General features: G+C 36.9%; 1 protein-coding gene across 1 annotated transcript in view; it reads right to left on the bottom strand.

Moving 5' to 3' along the window:
• Positions 1-3,249, bottom strand: part of NIPBL (NIPBL cohesin loading factor) — a 98,560-nt gene extending 95,311 nt beyond the window's left edge. Inside the window, exons 1-2 of the mRNA XM_031061139.1 lie at positions 3,186-3,249; positions 547-712 (exon numbers count right to left, since the gene is read on the bottom strand). Of these exons, the coding sequence (XP_030916999.1) occupies positions 547-712; positions 3,186-3,249 (230 nt within the window). The remainder of the gene's footprint in view (positions 1-546; positions 713-3,185) is intronic.
• Between the last annotated feature and the right edge of the window lie 12,179 nt (positions 3,250-15,428).

Here is a 15,428-nt window from a genome sequence, read left to right as displayed (position 1 = left end):
TCTTGTATGCTTTGAGGACTTTTAAAAGCTACTTCCATTTGAACAAAACAAGTGAGGAAACGACAGTGTTGCCAAAATAAAACAATTCAAGGGACACCAGAGAGAAATAAAAAAAAATAACAAAAAGAGAACACATTAGCATACTTGATGGCTCAATTGTTAAAACTACTTAAGTTCAATACCTAATCAGAAGTCAAAAATTTTCTTGGGTATGCAATTTGTCTATGTGTGTTAGTGACTAATACTGAATGCAAATTAGTATTACCCAATCAACACCACAAAGTCTGCACTCTAACCTACCAAGAAGGGAATAAGTGTTAGATCTGTAAAATAACTCCACAGTTAGGTGTAAGGGCTGATGGACAATTATTAACATTGTCTGAATGAAACATCTGACTCTTATATTGCAGCCACTTACTAAGCAAACCTAAGGAAAGTCCTGCATATTCTAATTTTCATATTCTCACAAACATCCTTCTCAATCCAGTAAATTTTCATTTCAAGGAGTAAGGATGGCGATCTGATGTAGAAGTTCAAAATACATACATGTGATCTGTTGACACCTGATTGAGACTGTGGACAAGCTGTGAAACCAGATTTTCATCCCTGCAAGCCAGAAGGCAGTTCACCTCTTCAGCTATCCGTCCATTGAAAAGCAGGCTTTTTGTTGTGGTAGCAGGTAAAGGTGATGGAAGAGGCAGCTGGTTCAAAACTGTTAGTAGAAAAGAGGAATCATTTCATGAGACACAAACACACAAATGTGGACATCCCCTTACTCTCTTACGAGATTAAGAAAGAAAACACAACGATGATTTAAAACACAGGGAACACTTCTGAATTTTTTTAATTCTTAAATTCACACAAATTCTTAAATTCTTAAATTCACACATCTCCATTGACATAACCATAACTGGACTATCTAAACACTCCAGAATATTAAGCTCTTTATTACGTTATGGCACCTTTCTCCTGGAGACAAAAGCATGGATAAAAAAAAAAGTGCTGTAAGGGCATTGAGGATTTCAGTTTTCTACTCTGATCTCAATACTTAATCAGTGTTACCACTTTATAATAAAGTCTTTAAAGAAAAACCAAAAAAAACCAACTCATCAGAAAAAGCAAACAACCCAACAATCAATTAGACGCACTAGTTAAATTCTCAGTTGATTCTTCTCTTTTTGTATTTATTCTTATGTAAACCATCTTCTCAAGACAGCCCTAGTATTGTTGGTTGGTGTGTTCATTGAAATGTCAATTCAGTCAGAAAAACTTACTCAGAAATCTTATGAAAAGATTTAGTGAAAACACTATTTCAATCAGATTATAAGCACATTTTGATTTCTTAGGGCATTCTTAGATCTTAAGACATAACAAGGGTGTACAAATAAGAAGGTTTGACCAGATGATCGTAGAGTTACACAGACCAGAGGAGGTTAAGCCAGGAGAGGCCAAAAGGCTAGATAAAGAGTAAGGCCAACTCAGCTGGTTCAGGAAAACAAGCTGACTCTTGGCTTGGTAAGAGTCAGCTTGGCTGACTCTGAGCTTACTCTCAGCTGGTAACTGCAAGTTACCAGGCTGATCACATCCCTGAGATCAAGGTTTTAACTGAACCATTAGAAACAATTTCAGAAAAAAACCCAACATCTAAGTGAAACATATTTTTTGATTCTTTTGTATTTTGAAATTGAAAAAGTGGGGTGATTCCAGCATTTTTACCCCTTATAATGTATATAATTGCTGTACTTAGTAATAAATTGCAATTCAAATAAAAGTTTGTAATATATAAATATCAATAGCTTTCATTACTTGCAACAGATTACCTTGAATGTGCCTGAAACTTGAAAAAATTCGCAAAATCAGCAAAACATATTGGTTATGTTTTAGCATCAATTTAGCTAGCCTACTCTACTGCCTTCAGGCATCATATCATCCATATTTTCAGAGCAATTGGCCTTGTCCATTACAGTTCAGTGATTAAAGGAACTCTTGCACCAGAATTTTATCAGTGATTTCCACCAGTTAAGCAATTTTACCTGCAAACACTTAATTCTGGAAAACTGTCCATAGCCAGAAACCTACTATTTGCATCCTGATGGTCTGATATTAGACAGACATGGTCATACATGGATACACATTTAAATACACAACCTGCATCTTTCACTTCAATACTTCAGAATATACCAGAAGTACATGAGCTGGGTTTTTCCTCCAAAACATCTGCCTTTTTTACTGTGAGCAATTAAATTCAATTGCTGGATATACACTTCCAATGTTTCTTGGAAAGCCTCCAATTTTCAACAGTGTAACAACAGAAGTGCTTAGAAGAAGCACCTAAGGTCACTGAGTCCAATTATCCTCAGACAGACAACTGAGCTACAAAATCTTTCTTACACTACATAAACAAGATGCCTCTCTGTCCCAGCTGCTCTTACTGCAATGGTTGTTCTAGGTCCTCACTATAGAATAATAAATCTCCTCTTAGTTTTCACTAGAAATTATTTTTTGGTCACATTATAATGATTTGGTTTTGTGTCAATATCAGCTTGTAAGGTCAATAGTTATTTTTCTTTCCTTACATTTTTTCTTCCTGACATACTTAAAGTCAGCATACACACTTTACATGCTCCCTTTGCAGGATGAACAGCAAAGAAAGAAGACTCAGGTCCAGCTGCTTATTTTTATTCTAGCAGTCATTTTGTGCCCCTACTAACCAGCTCAAAACTAATGAACTAGTTTCAAAGTATATTCAGTATATTCTACAACTCTCTTGATTAGTTGCACATCAGTCTAATCCCATGTCTCTGTCTTTTTAGTGAAGATGATGGGATGCATGTTTTAGAAGTACTTTATCATTAATATATTTTTCTTTATTTGTATGGTACCCAGATATGTTACTAAATGATGTTGCAAACAAATAATGCATTCCTATATTTTGTTTCAGGTTTCCTTAAGGGTTTTTTTAACTTGCATTTCACTTTATGCTTAAATATGTATGGGTTTTTTTGGATAGACTTTTACAATTAAAGCAGTAACAAGGCTAACATATTTAATGACAAGTCTGATTTTAAACAGATTTAACTGTAAGAACTTTAAAAACAAAAACTTTTTAGAATTTTGAAAATGCAGATATTTACCAAAGAGGTAGAAAAAAATATAGTAAAGATGATAAAAAGAAGAGTACTTACGGTCCGTAAGACTAGCAATCCCTGCAAGAGTAGTGATGGGAACATGAGGCATATCCCCATTCATCCTGAAGTTCTGGGAGAGTAGTGCCTACACAGATATTTCAGTTCAGGTGCCAGCTATCATTACTTCCCATCTCCCAAGCACTAAACACAAAACAAAAAGAACAAAACCAAATAAAATCTCCGTTTACTTTTTAAAAATTTTACATTCATTAACATAAATGAAACAGACCATACTACCTTTAGCTGCATATTAAGTAAATTTTTCAAGAGTGGGTAGAACAGTGTAGATTCTAAGTAACAAGTGGCATTAGCAAACTAAAGGGCAAGCTTCCTTCTGGTCTCAGAAGCAACCCCTTCATCAAAAAAAGATGCAAGACAAGGCAATAAAAAAAAAAAAAATTGGTCAGGTTATTCAACACCGACTGAAAAACTGGTAACAAAACTTCTAACTGTTGTTAGTTCATGCTGAAGTGTAATCACACTTAATGCATAACCAGTTTAAGTAATTAGCTGTTACATTCACTTCCCAGTATTGCAGAAGGAGGCATTTTCATTAAGAGACTAGTGAAACTAAAAGGAGCAATTTACAGATTCAAAAATAAAGATGCAAACATATTGACAAATACAAAATCTAAGTACATTATAGAAGCAGTAGCTATTTCAAAATTGATCTGACAATATCTCTTCAATACCTAACTCTGTCTGGTCAAACTACTACCAGAAATTCTAATTACTCCTCTTGGGGAAAAAACAAAGTTTTGCCATCACTGAATTAGCTCATATCTTTCCTGTAAAACAGCACATTTTATATTCAACAAAGAAAAAGGAATAAGTTCATTTGGATTTCACTAATTATAAAGATACCAAACATAAGGAAGTCCACACTGCTAAAAGAAACCCAAAATCTGCAGTTCCAAATTATACACTATAATCCCTTAGCATATTGTGAAATTGGTATGATTTTTCTGAAGACATTAAAGGAATTTGATATGTGGTCACCTGTTGCAGACAGGCATTTGTGTTGACAGGCCGAAATAAAGTAGAGTCCTTACATAAGCATTTCTTTCATCTACTGAAATGCTGAAATCACTATTTACTTACTTTACAAGCCTATATTTTTGAGAATTACATATAAAATACATACAAACCACTAGGTCCCTATAGGTTTTGATAATTGCATATAGAATACATACAAATCAAGAGATCCTTATAATTTCCTTAGTAATGTTTCTTAGTAACATTCTTTCTTATGCCACACCAACGTGGCAACATACGGCAATATATAAAGCACCACTGCTTATGAATACGTACAGACTCCAAGACAAGAAAAAGAAATGTTAGAAGGCTTTTTGTGCTCAAAGTTTTCATCAGCCAGTGAAATTACCTTTTCAGATTTTCCCTAACTGCATGTTCTTCGAAAAACTGATGTTAAACAGAACTGACAGTGAATGACTACCTTTGCCACAGCTGCCACAGTCTCATTGTGACCTAAATTACTTTTTTTTAAATTAAAAATAGAGTACATTGCCAATACAGAAATATAGTCAGTAAGGAAAATGCTACAGACAGATACTCTATGGATTGCTGTGCTTGTTGTTTTTTTTTTAATCCAGGAGAAAACTTCCATCAGAACGGTTTCAAGTACTACTCAATACCCAAGAGGTTTTTTATCCTAAATGAATACAAATATATGCAGAATTTCAGTGGTTGCCTAGTTCCACAAATAAGCAATTCTTAAAAAGAAATTTTAAGAATCAAAGAAAATACTCTAAAAGAGTTTCATAATGAGTCTGCAGCAATAAACCCACAGTAGATAACACTTTTAAAATCCAAGTTTTCACTGAAAGCCTAGAAACTAAAGAACACCTTTCACAGATAAATTGTATTTACTATAAAAATGTCATGTCTGATGACTTCTCCCAGCTGAAACTGCATCAAAGGAAAGGCCATATCACTAGCCAGTATTATTGAAAATTTTTATGTAGCACAGAAACAATAAAATATAAGGAAAAAAAAAGTCTATTCACTTTCACTTCCTCATCACATGAGAAAGCTGTTAACACAGAAACTGTCACTCCTAATTCAAGTTCACTCCTAATTCAAGCAATAATAAAGAAAATTATAGAGACGTTACACAGGAATAATTCCTCCAAAATCACACACTTAAAATTAGAAACCTTCTCCACAGATATATGGTAAGAACCTGAACCTGGCAAGGTCCAGACCTCAGAGTGGAGCAAGTGCAGTGAGCAGGGGAAAAGTAAACTTTCTTTGTAAGAGAAGAGTAAAAGGGGCTGGTTTGTTTAACTAACAAAACAAAGGTCAAGAGGGGATGCGGTTGCTCTCTCTAAGGCAGTCAAAGAAGGCTACAAAGGAAGAAAGCCACAGAGCAATGCTAACACAACAACAAATGGGCACATAAATGCAAGCAAGAAGAAAACCAGGACAGAGTTTTTAACCATCAGAGCTGCCAATTTCTACAACAGCCTTACATTAGTAGAGATAAGCAACACCACGACTCCAAAGATGGATTGTACAGATGTTACAGAAAGGACAGGATGTGGTTGCCTGCATCAGCTGGGGGCTAAGCATGGCAATTCAAGAACTCTATCTCTGACATTATGAAGTTTCTGTAAGCATGATGAAATGAATAACCAGATGAGAGTAAACAAGAGAGAAAGAAAGACTGATGGGATTAACTGATGGGATTAGTTTACAAAACAAACACAACATGAAGAAACCACATAGTAATATCTGGGTCCAAATACTACATCTGTCATGTTGAGGGCAAAACTGCATCTCTTATAAAACTGGCAAACAAGGCAGGATTCAAATGCAGAAGCAGAGACCAAGATCCAGTGAAACTACACCTCAAATTTTATGTTACTGAGAACATAAGAAAACCCATTCATTTGAAGATTTTAAAATGTCAAGCAGTTAGGGGAATAAAGATTGACAGCTCAAGACAGTGTAAGTTGTTCCATATAAAACATCAGTACAGCATGTAACAATAGCTTGACTGTCAGACAAGTATTGTTGGGGTTTTTCTCCCCTACCTCCATTCCCCAAATATAAAAAGAGTTAAAAGTACTATTGTAGCAGCTTACTACTAGTCAAGAAGAACAATCATTTTCAATGTCTAAAAATTTTCCATTGCCAGGATTGTTCAGTAGTTGTTAAAAATAGTGTCATATTTTTACCCCTTAACTGAAAAAAATGAAACTGTTAGTTATATTAGCTGAATTAAGGAAATCAAAGATCTGCAGTGGAAGGCTTTTAACCAATGCATTAGACTGTAGTGTAGCAGTTCAGAAAGAGTACAAGAAATCCAGTCTATATAAATGTATGAGGTCTTGTTAATTTAGTATATAGGTATTTATGCTCTTGTTTCTTTATAAGAAAGTATGGATACCACAGAAGACATTACTGGGAGGAAGGAACTGCAGTGCACAAAGGAAGCAACACAAAGAATCCCTCAGTGAAAGAAAAACAGTGAAATGGCACCATATCTAAAGAATAATGCAGGAAAAAGTTATCATCATAATATACACTAATATAGAAAAGCCAAGCCAAGTTAGCAAGGAAAGTAGTATAAAAAAAATTTAGGCTATCATTAATATGTACTAATTTAAAGTGTTATTTTTGTAAGTTATCCTTTTCCCTTTTTTAAAATTTTTTTTTTAATTATCTACATTACCCCTTACTGCAAAGGCAAAATTAAGGGAGGAAGAGAGGATGAAAGTAAGTTGGGAACAATTTAAGTACAGACATTGACATCCAGCAAAGAGAAACTACAAGCATAAAAGGAAAAAAAAAAACCAACAACCCAAGCAAACAAACAAAAAAAAATTACCCTGTAAAAATAAAATAAGAAATAGAAACAAACTGCAGTTGTATTTTTTCAGATATTGCAGCATTTAACTATCAATTAAATGATAAGAGGACTCTGACCACTGGTTATCAATAATGGTACAAGCTCTGCATTTATGAAACATTCCTCTTGGTTGAGAAACTGTCGTTTCTCTAAAAAAATACCAGGTTTTCTGAAGCTTTGCCATGTGCATGCATGAGAAGAGTAAAAAACAAAACAAAAGGAAAAATCTGTTCATGCAGTAAAACAAAAAGGCTCAGCAGCAAAGCACAGATAAGTAATCAATCTCAGTACTGGGCAGTTTCCTATGTACATTTAAATGTTTCATTTCTCATTCTCCAGGGTATTCTTTAACTTATTATAACTTCAGATTTAAAACAATGTATTATATGTAAGTGACCTGATATTTTCCAAGAAGTCAAAAGGTGGACTAAAATTAAATTTTAAAGAAAAGCTATGATATTAGATATCTATAATTTTTTAAAATACATTCTATTAAGTAAAGTACTTTAAATAGTCTTGTTTTATTTTGCTTAGATTATGAAACCTTTATTTAGCATTGAAGTACTTTCAAAAGCAGTTTCAGTTTCCTATATGTTGAATAACATCATATAGAAATAACCACAGCATCATGATCTTGACCTTTCCTCATCTGCATAAGAAAATTAAACTAGTATAATTATGTATTCACTAATTCATAATTTAGATGAAGAGTGGACATTTTCTTTTCTTTTAAATCAGCAAACCTGAATCACAAATTTATGAATCATTGTCTCTCAGTCAGTTTTAAACTTCTACATTTTGCAATAAACTACTTTTCTTGTTTGTTATTACACAAATCTCTGCTATCTATCAGTCCATTAACTATCCTTAAAAAATGCTTAAAGAATGAGAATCACAAAGACAATAAATTAATATCCTTTAGTTCTCATTCAGGTAAGATACTGTGACTGAGGTACATCAGACAGATTTATCCACAAGAGGGCAGATTTCTGGTTTCTATTCCAGAGCTACAGTTTTATACAATGACACTAAGTTTCCAGAACTAAACGCTTTCAAAAAAAACTCATAAACATACTAAAGAAGGAGATATAGTTGTCAAAACATAATCTAATACTTAGGTATCGGGGGAGGGGCAAGCATATACATTTACAATCTAAAGCATTTAAAGCTAATTCAATCTCAGAAAAAGTCAGCATTGGAAATGAACAGTGAACATTTATTAATCAGCTGCCCGATGCAGCTGTCTAAGGTTAAAATAGTAACACAAGAAAACATAAAGCTACTGTATATTTATTTAAGTTGACAGCCAAAGAGGTGGTTGCAGCATGTGGGTGGAGGTAAAGGAAAAGGGAGGGTGCAAGCAGGGAAGAGTGTGCATGTGTGTATGTACTAGTGAGACCTGTATGTTTCATTCATAAAGTGATCAGACAGCAGAAACAGTGATGCTGACAAAACAAGTGAAAAATGAAGAAGTTTGAGATAAGGTTTACCTAGTACAACTTCTAAACCAGTACTAGCATAATGTGTTTTCCTATAGTAGGTGCTCAAATCAACACAAACTACAATCAAGGTAAGAAAAAACCCTTAGTGAAAAGTACTATACAATTGTAAGTTGCTTACCAGTATAAAGCAGTCTTTAGGGGAAAAAAAATTAAAGCAGCCAGCTTCTTAATCTGTAATTACTACCATATTCCTTTGGGCTCTGCTGCTCTGATTTGATAAACAATGACACTGATGTCTCTCCTGCCCATGCGATACCAGGGGCAGTGACACTACTATACACAAGAAGAGCAATCCCAGCACAAGCAGTGAAAGCACAGACAGAAGACTGGTCTGTGGATTCAGCCAAAGACACCCCCTAATGCAGGAGCACACGTATTTCTACCAGGGTAAGCATGAGTTGTGCACTGCACCTGTAAAAACGCTTCCTGGGGAAAGAAATAAAAGGGAGTTGACACAATCAGACCATGCCCAAATTCAGACCAGGCCATTTGTAGAGAACAGATGCCTATAACTGATATGCAGCTTCCCGGATCTGTGGGATAGTGGGACTGAGTGCAGCCATGGCAAGTTTGCTGACACTGAGCTGTCTGATACAGTGCCATGCTGGAGGGAAGGGGTCATCCACAAGGACCCGAACAGGCTTGACAAGTGGGACCATGCAAACCTTGTGGAGTGGAGCAGTCATGATACTAACCATCACAGAGAAACAAACATGAAGGGAAAACATCAACCTACTTCAGCAGCTCATATATTTATTTCTCATCTGCAGTACGTTTTCCACATGCAATTTTTACTCCAATGAAGAAAGCAAAGCTCTTTTGAGTAAGCATAGCCCTTGTGCTTGCTCAGGCACGTATCAGTGGCTGATATTAGATATAGTTCACTTTATTGGAAGAAAATAGCTAAGGGATGTATAGAAGAGCAAAAGCAAATCAAAGAGTTCATTTAAGTCAGCTCTGCCAAATGGAGAATACTTTAGGTTGCAATACCCATCTTCATTCATAAAATAGTTGTGACAGGTATTAGGGAGGAAGTAGCAGCTTTGTTTTTTCCAGCTTTCTGGAATGTCTCATGTTTGCTGTTAGTAGTGCTGCCCTTTCCTAAACTCTGACTTTTACTTGTATTTTAAAGACTTTTTGTTCTCTTATTTGGCTGGAACTTTACCAGACTAAAAGCTTAGTGATTAAACACTGAACCAAAACCTAGTTAATACAGTAGTCTCTTCCAATTTTTAATTTTGCATTTCTGCCCTTGAACTCTCTCAGATGCTTTGTAACCTTTACAAAACAAAACTGGTATGAAATTAATCTCTTGAAGCAGCAGCTGATTTTATACAAGTCTTCATGACACACAATTTTTGCTTCTTTTATGACTTTGAAAATAAATTAAAATCCACCCAAACTTCTTCCATATACACTAAGAAAACACATTCACCAGTATATAATTTCTTTAGTAATCCACAATAAACACAAACATAAAATTCTACATAAACAGATTTAGTGAGCTGCATTTCAAAACCACATCAGTGCCTCTTCATACTACAATTAATATTGATCAGTGATACATTGTTTGCCCTAATATTGATCTTGTTGCCTGTTTTTTAACTTCTCCCACATTGTCGTGGTTTGAGGAAGTGGGTTTTCTGGGAATGCTGTGGTCAGACCAATAAGTGTTTAGATGTGAATCCGGGCGGCTGGTCTGGCCACTGAGGCATTGGATACACCTCTGAGAACCCAGGGGCTAAAGCAGAGTTTTCCCCTGGGAGCGGTCTCTTTGAGTTCCGGTCAGGGAAGAGTCAAGACCTCCCCTGCCTGGCTTTGAGCTGGGCGGGGGAGGGGAAAGCCATCCGGCCCGGGAGAGGTAGGCCTGACCCCCCTGAAGATGGAAGGGTTGGCGGGGGGCACCAGGAGGCATTGGGCAGCCCTCCCAGGAGAGACAGAGAGGGGTGCAGCGGAGAAGGAGCTTTTAACCCTTTCTGGACGATGAAGACCTTGCAGAGCATTGACCTTTTCTGGGCAGAGATGGAGTGGAGGATAAAGAGGAAATGGGCAAGTGATCAAAATCTGAGCAGTGAGTGAGGCTGGAAGAGCAGAGAAGAACCCTAGGTGGAAGAGATGAGGAGAGCTTGGTTGCTGGACTCTTTTTGTATAGCCGTGGACAGAACCATGCTTCCTTGTGATACAGAGACTACATCCAGGGGGGGCAATGTCTCAGAACCAAGAGGGTTCAGGGTGGAGACCCCTCAGCCCCAGGGGGTAGAAAATATGGGGGGGACAGGTGTCCCAAAGGTGAGACTGTGCCCTTTTTGGAACTGGACAAAGCATCCTTAAAAAGGACAACCCTGGAAGCAGCCCTGGTCCATGTTCAGTGGTGAGAGCACTGGACATGAAAAGGAAGAGGTCACCATGGCCCAAAAAGGACTCCTCTCCTCTTGAAGGACTAAGAATTGAGTATTTACAGGGTGATGATGGACTGAGAGTTGAAATTTGAGAGATAGATGTGTTGGAAATGTGGTGGGGGGGAGGAGGAAATGCTTTTGTGAAGTTTTCATTGTTCCTGGGTGTGTGTGTGTGTCCTTTTCTTTTGTAGTTTAGTTAATAAACTTTTTTTTTCCCCTATGCCTAAGTAGGCTGCTTTGCTTATTCCTGGTCACATCTCACAGCAGACACCAGGGAAGGTGTATTTTCATGGGGGCACTGGTATTGTGCCAGTGTCAAACCATGACACACATACAAGAGAGATGCTATACAGCACTGCAGGGAGTTAAGATGCTTCTCTTCTGAATCGCTGTATTACTTCCCCTCATGCTCTAAACACAATGAAGCAGTTCCTCCATGCAAAGACTCCAACTAGCTCTCTGTAACATATCCAGTTTCCCTCTCCCATATCAAATCCACTCCCATGCGTCTCAGAAGCTGGATGAAGAGAGACAGCACATGTTACAACCTCTTTCTCAATGGGAACACAACAATCTCCTCTATTCAACAACCAATTTTCACAAACTAAACTGTCTTGAGGCTTCCAGCCCTTCTAATGATAACTGGAATTTGCTGATGCTGATGCTTTCCAAAATTATTAGGCTGAGGAACTTACAGATAAAGAGATGACTAATGACCAATAGGTAGAAAACTATTAAATTAAGTCGTGATTTTAGTGACTATATGCAGAAACACAAAGAGCTTTGGTTACACTGTCCTACTGTACACATTTGCACAATTACAGCAAGGTAATTATTTTTGTCATTTTATAGCATTCCCTACTGAAAATTTGTTCTGTTTGGCTCATTTTCATGAGGTATTATATATTGTTTATGCAGCATACAGAACATATGGTCTCTAAAGGAAAGTGGGCTAACATTTAAGAGACAAAACCCCCTAAATAATCAATGGAATTAAACAGTTTAATTAAGATTACTAATCTTGCAAAACGTATTGCTTCAGAAGGTTGAACACAAGAGCAAAGGTAACTTGCAAAAAAACCCAACTGCAGTGTTTGTGTCTAATAAATACAGTAACTGCATAGGGACTTCAAGAGATTAAATTTTTCATATGTTTGATAGCTGATTTTAGTTAATGTTTGTGTTCTAAAATTGAGAATTACATAAGCCTTTTGAACATACACCATCCAACCTAGCAATGCTAAAACTGTAAAGCTCGATGACTTTGTAACTACAATTAGTGTCAGGATTCCCTGATGTTTTCCTTTATGGCATTTAAAAATTTATCTTCCTACCCTATTTAGTTCAATCCCTATTAACATTATAAACAAATAAGCCTGTGAAACAGTATCACAAGTCAGCCAAGATAGTCCTTTTTCCCAATTCCACACACATTCTGGTCAGCTAAACTTCTGAAGCACAATGATCACAAAAACAGCACAGAAAACAAACGAAAAATAGCTGGGAGAAAAAAAAACTAAAACATTTAGAAGGTTATTAATAAACCCTGAAGCATAGTGCATGCAACATCTATATGTATTGTGTTGGAATAACTGCTAATGAACTAAGCTCAAATGAAGACCAGCTTACCATGAGCAATCTGGGCTAGACAGTAACAATCTGGCATCTCTCAGTAGCTAGGAAAAATATTATTTTGGTGTTTGGTTTTGGTGTTTGGTCCTTGTCAGTCTGGGGACGGGTTCACAGTGCTACCTATGAAAGTGCCCTACATAATTCTGAACTTCTGTTGCTGCTGCTGGTTCTCCTATAGCTGCAGCAAAAACTCACCAACCGTACTGAAAGGAGGGATATATTTAAAAAAAAATTCCTCTGAAGTGGTGTCTCTTTCACCTTACTGACCATCTTCCACATCTTACTCTTGATAGCCTGCAGATGCTGCAAATCGAAACCAAAACTACATAGGAAATGCACAAGTACCTAGCAAAGCTGTTCACAGCCTAAGGCAAGTTCATGCTTCCATCAAGGTTAAGCTTTGCAACTTCCAAAGTTTTCAAATTTCTTCCAGAGCATAAACAAACATTCAATCAAGAACAATTAGATGAAATTATGTTGGTTATGTACAAAAAACCTGGGGGATTTTTAACGTGTGGCCTGTCCATTTTAAACATTCTTGGTTCACCTTCACTGGGTACTGCAGCAATACAAAGAAACACAGAACAGCTGTCAACAGTGAAAACACACTTGTAGAAATCATAATTTAGAGCAAAACAAAAGATAATTATTTATGTAGATAGGAATGCTACGACCCAGTTAGTATAACACAAGTGCAGTGAAGCACACTACTCTGAAGAAAATCTCCATTTCATAGAAATTCTCTAAAACATGCATCTGAATTTTTTTCTTTAACAAACTTAACTAACTGAATCCAGTTTGGAAATTTTCTTCATACCTGAGTAGATCTCACTCAATACAACTTTATTTTACAGTAAAATAAAAACAACTGACTTTAAGATACTAATTCTAAAAGAGAATATAAACTCCAATGTTTAATGTAGCTCAACTAAGCCACTTTAAAGTGGCTCCTCTTCATTTGCATTAAAAAATCTAAAGTACTGTCATGTAGACAAGGATTGAGCAATGCCTTTATTTCCAATTATTCGAACAAAGTCATACATTTTTAAGTAGTTCAGCTGAACACACATGATACACCTACAAACTGGCTTCACATTTGTTTTTCCAAGAAACAAGAACAATTTTAAGTTACACATTGTACATTTCCTATCAGAACTTCTGGTACAAACATATCCATCATAATAAAAGTGTGCAGAACATAGAAAACAGAAGATTAGGTACAACATTTCAATAGTGAACTAGTCAATCTAGTTCTAGCTTACTTTCACCCTAAAGAGCAGAGCAGATCATAAACTGTGACACAAAGAGTTGAGAATTGAGGGGTGGTAAAAAAAATTTCACTTAATTTGCCGACTTTTTTGAAAAACACAGAACGCGGCCCATCTGTCATGGCTACCTCCTCATTTCACAACAATTCCTCAAAGCACAAGGCTGGAAGAGACAAGGCCAAAGAGCTTTCTGAACAGTCCATGAAATTAAAGAGCCAAACAAGTTATCTTTTGCTGACTTTTTTCCCACATCAAAAAATGGATGTTTTTAAATTTAATGTCTTTGTACATGTGGTGGGTCTAGCACTGGCCAAACACCAGTGGACCCACAAGAATATATTTACTCATTTCCTGCTGGGATATAGGATTAGGAGGAAGGCAAAACAGGTTCAAAACTTTAAAAGGTGGATCTAGCTTTTAATTGGCTTATTAACATGCTTATTCTCAAAGCTAACCAGCAATTGGTTTTGCTAGGCACAGAAGAAGCTCTCAGCAGCTCCTCTAAGAAAAAATCACTTCTGTGGATAGCTCCAATGCAAAACAAACACAGTACTCTAGTGTGGTTTTGTTCTATTCCTTTAGATCTGTTTCATCAGTTTTACACAATTCCCAAGGATGAGGCTGAGTCACAGAGTTAGAAGGCTACAGCTCAGCTGCTCAGACAGGTGGATGTGCAGACACGGCTGTGCACTTATACAGAGCGGGGAGGTAGATGGAAAAATGAGATAAATCTAAGCAGTAACTCCAACTGGGATTCCCATCTTGTTATGGAATTCGGCTTCTGCTGATGCGGAGGACAGCACAAGGACAAATAACTTAAAAGGATGACAGATACACTTCTCAAAACATTTTTGAACATTTGAAAATGTTTTTACAAATACATTAATGCTAGAAGGAAGGGTAAGACCAGCCTTTGTTCTTTATTGGACAAGGGAGGGAACCTAGTATCTGGAGACGAGGAGAAGGCAGAAGTGCTTAGTGCCTACTTTGCCTCAGTTTTTAGTGAGAAGATGACGTGCCCTCAAGACACCTGCCCGCCTGGGCTGGCAGATGGTGTCACGGAGCAGAACGGTCCCCTCATTATCCAAGAGGAGGCAGTCAAAGGACTACTGAAATGCTTGGATGTTCATAAATCTATGGGACCAGATGAGATCCACCCCAGGGTAATGAGAGAGCTGGCAAATGAGCTTGCAAAGCCACTCTCCATCATTTACCAACAGTCCTGGTTCACTGTTGAGGTTCCGGATGACTGGAAACTGGCCAATGTGATACCCATTCACAAAAAGGGTGCAAAGGAAGATCCTGGTAATTATAGACCAGTCAGCCTGACCTCAGTACCTGGCAAAATAATGGAACAGTTTATATTAAGTGCCATCACAAAGAATTTACAGGATGGCCAGAGTATCAGACCCAGTCAGCATGGATTTAGGAGAGGTAGGTCATGTTTAACCAACTTGGTCACCTTTTATGACCAGGTAACCCACCTAATGGATGCAGGAAAGGCTGTAGATGTTGTTAATTTGGATTTCAGCAAGGCCTTTGACACTGTTTCCCACAGCGTACTC

Source organism: Geospiza fortis, unplaced genomic scaffold (genome assembly GCF_000277835.1).
Source record: "Geospiza fortis unplaced genomic scaffold, GeoFor_1.0 scaffold163, whole genome shotgun sequence".
NCBI classification, from domain to species: domain Eukaryota; kingdom Metazoa; phylum Chordata; class Aves; order Passeriformes; family Thraupidae; genus Geospiza; species Geospiza fortis.
The sequence above is the reverse complement of the archived record's forward strand: the minus strand, read 5'-3'. Positions and strand labels throughout refer to the sequence as shown.